Source organism: Cyanistes caeruleus, chromosome 6 (assembly GCF_971803275.1).
Source record: "Cyanistes caeruleus chromosome 6, bCyaCae1.hap1.1, whole genome shotgun sequence".
Classification (NCBI taxonomy): Eukaryota; Metazoa; Chordata; class Aves; order Passeriformes; family Paridae; genus Cyanistes; species Cyanistes caeruleus.
In genome coordinates this window covers 2,054,325-2,067,113 of record NC_141706.1, presented here as the reverse complement: position 1 = coordinate 2,067,113, position 12,789 = coordinate 2,054,325, and the positions used below count along the sequence as shown (strand labels likewise).

Sequence of the window (12,789 nt, the reverse complement as noted above, 5' to 3'; positions counted from 1 at the left end):
CCAGCAGAAGTAGAAACTCTGCAGTCAGCTGAAGCCTCCACTGGATCCCACACTTCCCACTGCTTCCTGCTAATTAAAACCCAGCAAATGCTCACGTTGTGTTTGGTTACACAGATCCTACGAAGCGTTAAAAAAAACTTAAAGCGTATTAACGGCTTCAAATTTAAAACCCATTAGCCACTGCCCTGTTGACCAGCTAAAGAGAATTTCTCAGCACCCCTCTGGGCCAGTGCCACTTCATTCTGCCATGGAAATACAGAAATGTTTGTTGGCTTGGCTAAAAATGTTTGGGAATGCTGGCGGTATCCTTGAGTGAGATAACGAGGGTGGCTGCTCACTAAAGAGGAGCTGCTCCAATTAAAGATATTGCCTCTCTTATTTTAGAATGCAAAGGAGCTTTTTTTTTTTTTTTGTCAAAATACTTGTTTAATCTTATCTTTACTGCCAGAAGATTTTGGGGTTTTTTTTATAGTTTTAATTGGTAGAAGTGTACGTTTGTGTGTGTGTGTTGTCAGAACCAGGATTCTGAAGAAGCCCCTCCAGAGCTGAATCTTGCTATAAATTGATAAATTTATGTATAACTTTTTATATAAAAAGCTTTTTTTTCCTCAAAATGGTAAGGTTTGTAATTCATTGCCTGAATGTTGACCCAATGCTGTGTGAATTGTGGCTCCATCAAATGAAACAGGACCAGGGAGCATTTTGAAGAGAAATTTTGCAATTTCAGAGCATTGCCTGTTTCCAGATAAAACTCAACAGTTTCTGATGAAATTTCTTTGAGATCTGATGAACAGAAGGCTTAAAGTACAATCCATGAAACACATATGCAGTGAGAAAGCTGTTTTGACACGACACCTTTGAGTAAAATCCTTGGAACACCAGCTCCAAATCTGCCTCTCTGGCTTTTGACTTGTACCATTTGAACTTCTCTGTTAACCATCAGTCAATCAAGAAAACAAAAATATCTGCAGTTTGGATTAAATAATGGATTCCCAATCATCTGAAATGATGAATATTTTATTATTTTCAGTTCATGAATATTTACAGGAAGCTCCAGTAATCAGCATCCACAAAAAAGGATGGATATTTGCAGCCATGCTCTGGAAAGTCTGAATTCTCTTTAGCTGGAACTGAATTATTCTCCTGTCTTTATTTTGTGAGCTTTTGGTCTTCAGTTGAGTCTGCATGTTCTGAGGAAATTCACTGGAGTAGTGCTGAGCTAAGCAGAGAGAATGGTGAATATTCCACCCAAAGAAAAGACAAAATGAAAGATGTTGGCTGTGCACATCCTTATCTTTTCCCATTTTTCTCTTTACGTTTCCCTAGATCATAGATGAAGAGGAAACCCAGTTCATGAGCAACTGTCCTGTGGCTGTGACGGAGAGCACACCTCGGAGGAGAACACGAATCCAGGTGTTCTGGACAGCTCCTCCCGCTGGGACAGGCTGTGTGATCCTGAAGTAAGTATTTTATGGCATATTGAAGTAAAATTCAGTTAATAAATCGAATATTTATTGGAACCAATAGAATTCTTAATTCTCTTTTCTCCTTGGACACATTTGACCAAGTTTAGTTCTACCTGCATGGTGAAATGTTAGCAATTTAAAGACTAAATATTAAAAAGGAACTCCAAGACTTCAATAACCATTGAGTCAGCAACCTGAACTTGTAAGCCTTAAGTTTCACATAAAGAAAATAAATAAAAAAAATAATTTTCAAGACCAAAATTGCATCCCTCTGGTGAGTAAAAAAACATGCTGTTAGTTGAGATGGATTTTAGGAGTGTTCTGCAAAGTCATGATTGTTTAAATGGACCTTTATGAGAAAAACAAGATCCATTTGTTTAGAGGGGAATGCTTTCATTTTACACCTAGTGATCATTTACTGATGTTTTACTGTTATTGCACACTCTCAGGTGGAATCATGCTTTTCAAGCAGTAAATAAAGATAACTCTATATATGTTCACTTTGGTTTTAGAGTCACTCATTGGTCTGCAGAACTAAAAAGTGCCAGAGAAATGTTTCTTGTCTCTTAAGACTTTGTTTGCTGTATTTAATTGGACAGATTGGTCAAATATTCATGGACATTTGGGGCTTTTTTTCCTGCTTTGAATCCATGCCTGGGAGAAGCCTTAAAAATTGCTGAGATGTGCCCTGCAGCAGACCAAAGTATTTCAGACAGGCTTTTCAGTGCTGGGGAAAGTGGCTTTAGGCTCTTGAGGAAGGGCTGTCACCAGGGCGGTGCTGAGGGTAGTTCAGACCAATTCAGAAAAATATTTTATTAGAATAGAAATTGGTTTCTGGACAGGCTGTGGAATTGCCACCAGCAAAACTGGCCTGTGGCTGCTTTCCTTTCACCCTGTGCTTCACTTCTCCTCCTGCTGATGGCCAGGAGACAGACAATCTCCTCTTCCACATCTCTGAGGGTTGTTTGGACTCAGCTCTGCCTGTGGAGCAGTCTCAAACCATCCTCAGTGTGATTCTACTGGCTGCTTCTCGGTTTCAGCAGGATCATTTTAAGAATCCCCTGGTTTAATGTGCACTGAAGCAGCCCAAGAACACACTCACAGTCTTCACAGCACACTCAGACAAGTGCACATCAGGCTGCAATAAAACCCAAGTTGTGTTATGTTTGTGGATGGAATTTTTTGAGAGTTCCTTTGGCAATCCAGAAGATTCCTTGGGTGCTGCTGAGCTTTTTATCAGCAAAGCTCCTTGGTCTTCCCCCCAGGACTGACCCCCTCTTAGCTGCACAACCAATATTGCTTGAGGCAATTGCTATTCAAGTAAATCAGTAATAAGGTGATGATGCTTCATATGGCTTTTTTAAAGAGACAAGATTTAAACTTTAATTTATTCAACAACACAAGCTGATGGATTTATTTTATTTTTCATTAATGTCCTAAATAAAATTGCCATTACAAAAAACAAAACAAAACAAAAAAACAACAACAAAAAAAAACCAACAAAAAAAAAGCAAAGCCACTAAGGTCTATATTTTTCTCACTGAAACTGAAACATCTGTGGCTGAAGTTGGTTCAGGGACCTGCTGGAACTTTTCAGAGAAGGAGTGCAGTAAAGTACCACCAACTGCAGGATCTTGATAAGTGTTTCTTCTCTCTCCTCGCTGCTGGTCAGGTCATGCTGGATGTTCCACATTGATTTTTTTTCTGTGAAGTACTCAAATCCTTGCAGCTCTCACAAAATGGAACAGTCAGAACAGCAGTTCTGATGTTCTGCACATGAAAGTATGAAATTGCCACTGCCTCAAAGAGTGTGCAGAGTGAACCACAACCTTCTCAGGCTGCTGGGTGTGCGTCAGTAGTGCCAAAAAACACTGAAGTGCCAATAAAGAGCTGGATTAGCTGACTGCCACCAGCTCTCATAACTCATTTGGGAAAAGAAAAAAGCACCTTGGACGGGCAGGTTCCTCCTTTAGCATTTTTCACCCAGGCTGAGATTAATTGTTAAATGCAGTAAATGATGGCTACATGCAGATAAGTTATATTCAATTTACCATTTAGAGGAGAAAATGCAGCTTTTGTGATTGGCTCTTGAGCTAATGAGTTCTCAGACAACTCATGTGCTCACAGTGCAGTTTCCCTGTTCACAGTGCAGTTTCCCTGTTCACAATGCAGTTTCCATGCTCACATTGCAGTTTCCATGTTCACAGGTTTTTCCATGCTCACATTGCAGTTTCCATGCTCACAGTGCAGTTTTTCCATGTTCACAATGCAGTTTCCATGCTCACATTGCAGTTTCCATGCTCACAGTGCAGTTTTTCCATGTTCACATTGCAGTTTCCATATTCACAGTTCAGTTTTCCATGCTCACATTGCAGTTTCCATGTTCACAATGCAGTTTCCATGCTCACATTGCAGTTTCCATATTCACAGTTCAGTTTTCCATGTTCACATTGCAGTTTCCATGCTCACATTGCAGTTTCCATGTTCTCTTTTCACCCTTTCTTTCCCTATTTTCCTTCCCTTTTTTCTTGGGACCCATCCCACTCCAACGTGTCACACATCAAGATGGGAAGTCCAGGTCATTCCTTCCTATTCTGATAGAAATTTCTGCTTTAAAATTCACCTGTTAGGTTTCTGATCTCCTCAGAATGCATTTGCTTTCTAGGATCTTTGAAAACCCACTGTTAAAACCTCCTTGAGGAAAGTTTATTCTTATTTTTGCAGTGTGCAATTATACAGAAAATAATTACACAGACAATAGAGCAGCGACCGATCCTGGTGGTGTTTGTATCATCACAATGAAGTAGAGAAATTTTCAGGGTTTGGAACCCTGTCTTGGTCAATCTGTTTAAATATTTTGTTGAAGTGGGTGAAAATTGTTTTAAGAAACACCCTTTTTTCTACATATAAAGTTTCATGCTTGGTGTAGCATATTCTGCTTTTCATAAAAAGCAGAACAGTACACATGATTGATTGATTGATTGATTAATTTTAATCTGACAGCTAATATTCAGAGACTGTGCTTAATTCTATAAAAACCCCTCCAGGTAATGGAAATTTATCTTGTTAAACAAGGAAAGTCTAAAGCATGGATTTCAAATAGTGATTTTTCCCATTGACCAAAAAAAAAGGGTAATAAATGTTTATTGAAAGCTTCTTAGCAGTGATGGAAAATCACCTCTTTTAGCTTGCTTTGAGCCCCAGGTTTCTAGATTCAGCTGTTTGTTGTGTTCCCCAAGTCAGTGTCTCAGCTGAGTGTGGAGCTGAGCAGGTCTGAATTGGTGGGAAATACAGAACAAAAAGTTTCCTGCAAATCCTTTGCAATTCTGTTATGAAATACAAGAGCAAAGAAAAATTTTTCAAGTTCTCAGCTTGTCACAAATTAAAATTTCATGGTAGGGAGTATCTTGTTAATATCCAAATTGAGTAAATCTGTCAGCTGGGGTAGATCTCATGAGGAGTGGAGTTCTGTGGGATGGTAATTATCTTCTCCTCCTTTAGCATTTGCTACTTTTCACCCAGGCTGAGATTAATTGTTAAATGCAGTAAATGATGGCTACATGCAGATAAGTTATATTCAATTTACCATTTAGAGGAGAAAATGCAGCTTTTGTGATTGGCTCTTGAGCTAATGAGTTCTCAGACAACTCATGTGACTTGTATGGTAAATGTAGCCAAAGTTCCTGCAGTCAAGTTATTTATTTCTGCTATGCATATCGTGCTTAAACAACCAACAAATTAAAATCTGCTATCTGTAAATACTGCTCATTACCATTAGGACTTGCAGAAATGCAGTGTGTTCATCACAGTGTCTCTGCTGTTTTGTTTCTGCAAATGTGTTCTGAGCCATCTCTAGGGAAATGTTTTGTAGTTCTTGAGGAAAAGTGTGGGGCTTCTTGTTTTCCTGAATATGGAATTATCATCATGATTTTAATTACACTGGCTCTTGCTTGCATATAATCAGAGAGCAGAGGAATTTTAAAGAATTGCAGCCATCTAAATAAAAGCTATGGCATGTTTAGTGTGTATTAGTGTAAGCAAAATATTTTAGATAGTTGTTCTGCTGGAGCAAAGCTGTCCTGTCTATGAGGATAAATTCAGTTCTAAATTCAATTCATGGGCCTTGGGTGAAACATCCAGTTTCCAACCTCCTTGTGGATTCTGACCATCCTCTTCCTCTCGAGCTTTGAAGCTCTGAGGGTGAATGAACTCCAGTTTTTGGATGTTTTCCTTTTGATTTCTTGTGACTTCAAGCATCCTGTTGATGCAGTCACTTGGCCTGTTGCTCTGAGGAATCCCTGAGCGTTTGCTCTGGGCTGAAATCAGCTGTAGAAGAGACTAAAGAACCAAATATCCTAAAACCTCAGGAGTTCATAACCACATCCACATCCTGAAGGTGCCTTGGTGTGCAGCCACATCTCTCCAAACTCATGATGGATATATGAGTTATGGGTCACAGAGCATGTGGCAGCTGGATAACAAATCCCAAAATTCACAGCTTTGTGGATTAATGCGTGCCCAAGAAATTAACACTGTTTATGAGGAATGCCAAAATGAGGTGCTCAGAACAAAAGTGTGTTTCAGACTTAACCTCTCTTGCTAAAATTGTGACTCCCACAAAAGCAATATTGTATAAATTCGCCTCTAACAGAAAGAAGTTCCAGTTTCCAGACTGCTTTACATGGGTGGAAGTCCTGAAACTCTTGCCAGTCATATAAAAACAACGTCTGATGGATGATCACAGAGTTAGAAAAACAATAAAGAACAAAGAATTATGCACAGTTACAGCTGAAAAATGAGTTTGCTGCTTTTAATGCTTGTCCTAAATCCCTCATCAGTATCAATCAGCTGGCACAGGGAAGAGAAGTTGGACATGGTTTGAATTTATTCAGGTTACTTGACTAAGGTGATGATGTTCTCTAAATAGGTTCTTTACTCCTCTCAGACATTTTCACCACTAAAACATTTCCTTTTATTTGTTTGGCTCTACTTACCCCAAAAAACAGAATTTTTCTGGATTTTTTGAGATACTTTTTTGAAGCACAGGAGTACACACTCTCACCCAGCTGCCAATGAGAAATTCACTATAAAATTGTGCCTCTAAATTTTCCAAATGTAAGAACTAAAGACACAGAAACCCTGCTGGTTTGAATCAGGCATGACACCAGTTTTACCTGTTAATTAGAATATTAATAGTGGAGTAATCGAGCACTGTAGTAAAGCATTTAGTGACAGCTTTCCATTGTCAGTAAATATAACAGCCAAGGAAAAAGAGAAATCAACCTGCCCTCCTTGCCTAGCAAGAGCTCTGTTTATGGGACAACAGAAGATACCAGTTTGAATGTTATAAATAACTTTTATTCTTTTTCCTAGTGGAATCAATGAGTCTTCTGCATGCAGAGAAATTTTTATAATTTCTGTAAAATTTCTTTAAAAAAATCAAAATCTTTATCTTCCAGTTAACTCCCAGCATCTTCTAAACTCCATTTTTGTAGGGATAATAGCAGCATAGCTTAATATTCCATAGCTTCAATAGAATATTTTATAGAGACACTTGAGGTATTTCTACACAATTAAGATGTCTCTGTACATCCCAACAGTCCAGAGAACAAATTCAACCTCTGAAAGACAGAAAATGTGCAATTTTCCATCTGAGATCCTTTTGATGTGCCTTCATTTTGCCCCATTCTTCACTTTTAGGGGATGTAAGAGAAACGTGCCCAGCTCTAAATGTCCAGGGGCATAGACTGGAAATGAGCAGATTTGGGTCCATTCCTGTCCTTCAGCACTGGGATATTATCTACAGCTCAACTCATTTTTTAATTTTCTGTTTTCTCAAGAGAAGCCAGAGGCCAGTGACTCTTTATAAACCACTGCAGGATAGAAAAACTTGTATTGCTGTCCTGCTTCCTTAAAAATAAATTAAAATTTTCTTCATCCAGCAATTGATCTGGTTTTTTTTTAAACAAATAGGACAAAAGTTTAAAATGTTCAATGAAACTAACTCAGAACCCTATATTTTATTTCATAGGTGAAACACCTACAGAGAGTTTACTTGTGTTAGGAAGAAAGAGAAACCTGCATTCTTATTATTTATATTTATATTTACATTTACATTTAGTTTTAGTTTTAGTTTTTATTATATTTATATTTATATTTATATTTATATTTATATTTATATTTATATTTATATTTATATTTATATTTATATTTATATTTATATTTATATTTATATTTATATTTACTCTACATTTAGGTGTAAAAACGTAAATATTTTATCTCAATATATGTTAGCAGCCCCCTGGATCCACTGACACATCTACATTTAAACCCAAAAGCCATTCCATCTTCATTTTCTCACAGGTTTAATATTGTTCCTTTCACTTCACAGTGGGAGCATGTGAATTTGGAAAGGGTTATAAAGGGATTTTCTTAGAATTCTGTGTTCTTCTAGATAATCTATTTTATGGTGCAATAATTAAATTAATCCCATAAAATCTAGTTAGGTTCATTCATGTGGTGTTTTGTTTGTAGAGATGCAAAGCAGCTTAATGGTTTTGCTCCTCAAGGATGGGTTTATTCCTTGAGGTGAGCAAAGCAAAAGGAAAACAATGAGAAAAACAGAGTAAAGAAAAGGGTGATGGTCTTTCTCCAGCAGCAGGGAGAATGTTGTCGTGGTTTTGTTATGAAAGATAATATTTTATATTAAAAAAAAAAAAAATTAAAACCTTTTTTACACTCTACCTCAAAAATGCCTACAATAATTTCATATTAAAATAAAAGTAAAAATCAGTGTTATGGTAAATTTTGTGGAAACCTGAAGGCATGTGCAATTATTTCATCGGTCCATATGATTTATTTATTTTTTTTTTCAAAATTGTATTTTTGTAAAAGAAGCTGTTTTGTGAAAAAGGATTGTGGATTGGTGTGCAGTGGGGTAGGAATTCAGGCACTGGGAAAGTTCCACGTGCTTTATGACAAGACACTGACATCAGTCACATTTTGGATCATCTTTGTGTTTTCTCCAGATTTTGTGGGGAAATACTTCAGTAAAAACTAATTAGCCAGGTTAACAGTGGACACAAACACAGAAAACCAGTTGGAATTCACCTGCATCCTGACTTGGCATTTTACAAAACCACATGGGACATTTGAAACTTTCATTTTTTCATTTTTTCATTTATTTTTTTTTTCATATTTTAATTTTATTTTTTTTAATTCTTTCATATTTTCTATATTTTTATATTTTCGTTTTAATTTTTAATTTTTTTATCTTTTCATTTTCTCATTTTTTCATGTTTTCATTTTTCTTTTTTCATTTTTTACATTTTAATTTCTAAATATTTTTATTTTTATTTTTATTTATTATTATTTTTTAATTTTTATATATTTTATATTTTTATTTTTTAATTTCTATTTTTTATTTTTTATTTTTTATTTTTTAAATTTTTTATTTTTAAAATTTTTACATTTTTAAATTTTAAAATTTTTTAATAGTTTCTTCTTTTCATCTTTTCTTTTTTTTTATCTTTTCATATTTTCATTTGTCGTTCATTTTTATCTTTTCATCTTGTAATTTTTTCAATTGAAACTCTCATTTTTATTTCCTAACCTTTATCCACACCGAGTTCCTCGGTCCTTCCAGGTTCTCAACGCTGCCCTAAGGATGATTTTGTGGCCAAACTTGGCACTTCAAAAAAGTCATGAGAAGTAGAAAATGGGGATCAGTGATTTCCAACATTCCTCCTTTCTGATCCCAAACTTGAAGATAAATTAGGAAACCAAAAAAGTGATGTCAGAAGGGACTTTTTTGCATTTTCTGGCTGATATTTTACTGGATAATAATAGGGTGTGGTATGATCAAACTTTCCCTGCACCTGTGTATTTACAAATCTAAATAAATGTAGGAAAGATCAAGAAAATGTTTTTTTCAAGAGTTTTCCTTATTGACAAAATTTGCATCAGAGGAAGATAAATCCTCAATGAATTATTAATTCTATTTACATATCCTAGAGGAAAATGCAAAAAAAAGGATTTAAGACATGTCAGGAGGGAAGTTCTGTGAAGCATCTTACATTGCAATCTTACTCTGTCTGACTTTTTGCTCCCTGCAAGTGGGGAAATAAAACAGCAAACTACGATTTCTTTCTGGCTGAGTCTCTAGGAGAGTCTGCATTTTTATAAATTTCAAATAGTGGGATGGAGGGGAAAAAAAAATCAGCTCTGCAATTTGCTGTTTTTAATGAAAATCATTGTTAATTTAGGAGCCCGACAGCTGGAGGACATTTGCCATTCTGCAACAGCTGTCAGTAGCACTCTGCTTTATTTTGCAAACAGATGTTTAATTTGACTTCAAGGCCATTGTCATTTTGTGGGGGGAAAACAAAGAGAGAAAATAATAATAATAATAATAATAATAATAATAATAATAATAATAATAATAATAATAATAATAATAATAATAATAGTGCTGCAATAATAATGATAGTCATGATTTGATTTCCTTTCAAAACATACAGAGAGTCACTATTGGTGGCATCAGAAGTGGTGTCTTTTTTTTTAGTTAAATGTTTGAAATAGGTTTTTTAATAACTGCCTGAAGTTGTGCATGATAATTCATGTTAAAGAATTGATTTGTCTTGTGTCAGGAGCTAAAGGCTTTATTTTAATGTAATGTGATTCATTTTTAAAATATGGATTTTATTCATGAATCAAAATGTCATACTATTTCTACAGGTCACAGATAAAGAGATTTTGGTCTCTGTATTGAAACCAACACTGCCCAAATAAGTTTTTCTTGCTGTAGTGACGTGTTCTCATTGCACATCAGTGGATGTGAAGGGCAAATTGGTACAGCAGTGATGAAAGGAGGTAATTAAAAAGATAAGTAGTGTAATGCAGATAATTTTTAGTTTTAGTAACAAATCATTTTGTTCAGTTTATGCCTAGTGATTGAGGCTTTAAAAAAACTGCTGTTATAAGATTTTGGCAAGATCCTCCGTTATCCAAAACTCCAGATGAAAGAATGAAGATGAGCAGTGAATATTCTCAATCCTACATCACATTGGCAATCCCTGGATGGTACAAAGTCTAAGTTAGCCATAAATGTGGCTCTGTTAGTGTCCAGGAACACATAATCATGGAATTATTATATGAAGGTGATTTATTAAAGAGCTCTGGGTGTCAGGGGTACACAAACCCAAATCTGATCCAATTTGGTCTTGATCTGAAGATATTTTATACTCTATCATTATACAACTTACATATTAATTATTAAACTTACATTGTTCTATTGTATACATTGTTTTTACCCAAGCATGGATTTCTCGTGATCCCCCTCAACCCCCCCAACATTGTTCCTCATGATTCTTTAAACAATAATTATATCTAATCACATCTAACAGTTATATAATTTATCATATACTGACTCCACAGGTGCAGTTTCACATGATCTTAGCAAGCACAAGGCCTAACATTTCCCAGGGCCTACTTTTAACACTTTCCCCAGGGCTTGCCAAGCCTAACTTTCTTCCTAACTCCCCAAATTTTCTATGATTTTAAAACCTTTTTACTATCAGCACAGCTGGCCACTCGCTTCCCCATAGCACAAAAATCAGTATTTCATGACTGTGTTCTGCAAACAAAACCCCAAAGTGTGGCCTGTAACATCAGGAAGGGTCTCAGAACCTGAACGCTGTATTTATCTTCATTCTTCGCTTCATGTGCAGCACCACAAAATCAATTCTGATTTGTTTCCTTACAGGAGCAGCTATTTATATTATTGCAGTTCTTTAGAAATTCTGAAAGGCAGAAAAGGCACCCAGAAAAGGAATTGTTCTTTGTGTGAACCGGCCGTGGAATTGATTGTTGTCGTCTTTCTCGTTACCTGGCTTGACAATTTTAAGGCTATTGTGAAAGGATTGAAACACTAAATTCAACCAGTAATTGGGTGGGCCATTCCTTTCTGTTCCTTGCAGTAATTAGGTGCCCACTTTTTCCATCTTTTCTACATCATTAGACATGCATTAAGTATCTCTGCTATCTGAACAGCAGCAGCCTGAACGCTTTTTGCCCTGCTTTCCCCAAGAAATGGATTTGTTGCTCCATCAGTTCACTGCTCCAGCAGAATGTAGTTTGAAGTCTTGCAATGCGCCAGAAAACACATTTGATTTTTTTATTTTTTATTTTTTTAATGGTTTCTGGGTTTGATTTGCTGCAGAAAGGGCTGGGTTAAAGGCCTGTGTCTGTGGGGGGGACTCAGCTCTGCTCGTTACAGGGATAATGAGCTTGATGCTCTCTCACTGCTGGGTGTGCAGTGTGATAACCCCAATTTGAACCAACTCATTCAAGTCTTACAGATTACCTGTCACATGGGTTCTTGCCATAGATTTCTCTGAAAATGGAATAGTTACTAGTTTTATATACAGAGAAATAAATTTGTGCTCTCTCACCCTGGCAGTGGTGGCTGAAGTAGATGTCTCCTATAAAAAACATGTTCCACGTGCACATTGAGGCACCACCATCTCATGATTGCTCATAAAGAAGTTTTCTTGCTCATCAGGTTTAATTTAGACATCTAAAAATTAGTGAAAGGCATTTATCTAATTTCTCTGAATTCATTATGGCCAAAACATTGTCTTCAGTATGGCAAAGAAACACAAATACTTATCATTTTTCCTGCTTTTATGATAGTAATCTGTATTTCTGCCACACAGTTCTACTCACAAAATGCTAAATATGTTCAGGCAAGTAAGTAAAATAAAGTAAAATAAAGCTGAACTGAAGAGGAGGTAAATTTAACAGGAACTTGGATATGTGTTGTCTGCATTGTCTTTTTCAGTAGGCAACTTGGCTCAGTGAGAATAAAGTTCCAAGTGCTGTCCTTATAATTTCCTGGTTTTCTAGTGGCCACTCACACCTCATAAGAAATTCAGGCTGCAATTCCCTTCTGATTAAGTGAAAGTGAAGTTGGTAATTGATTTCAGGAGAAGGTCAGTCAAGTGTCACTGCAGTGTCAGCCGACAGGAGCACAAGTCTGTGGGGCACGTCGAGGTTTTCAAAACATCCTCCCCACCAGTGTGCCTGGTAATTTTTTATTTTTACTTCTCAAAACATGCAGGTTTTCCCTGTCTCTTTTTCAGTTTGAATGTTTGGGGAGGAACAAATGGCTCCCCACTATAATAATCAAAGTCACATAGTTATATTTTATTTCTAGAAGATCAGGAAATTCGTTTTCCTTCTTGCTTCGGTTTCAAAGCCAACATTTGGAAATGTTTGGATGGCACTGCTTGGTTGTCAAATCAAGTTTGACAAATCCTCAAAG

General features: G+C 36.3%; 1 protein-coding gene across 1 annotated transcript in view; it reads left to right on the top strand.

The window, feature by feature from the left end:
- Nucleotides 1–12,789, top strand: part of SPON1 (spondin 1) — a 177,288-nt gene that overhangs the window by 34,365 nt on the left and 130,134 nt on the right. Inside the window, exon 3 of the mRNA XM_023929157.2 lies at nucleotides 1,327–1,460. Within this exon, the coding sequence (XP_023784925.1) occupies nucleotides 1,327–1,460 (134 nt within the window). The remainder of the gene's footprint in view (nucleotides 1–1,326; nucleotides 1,461–12,789) is intronic.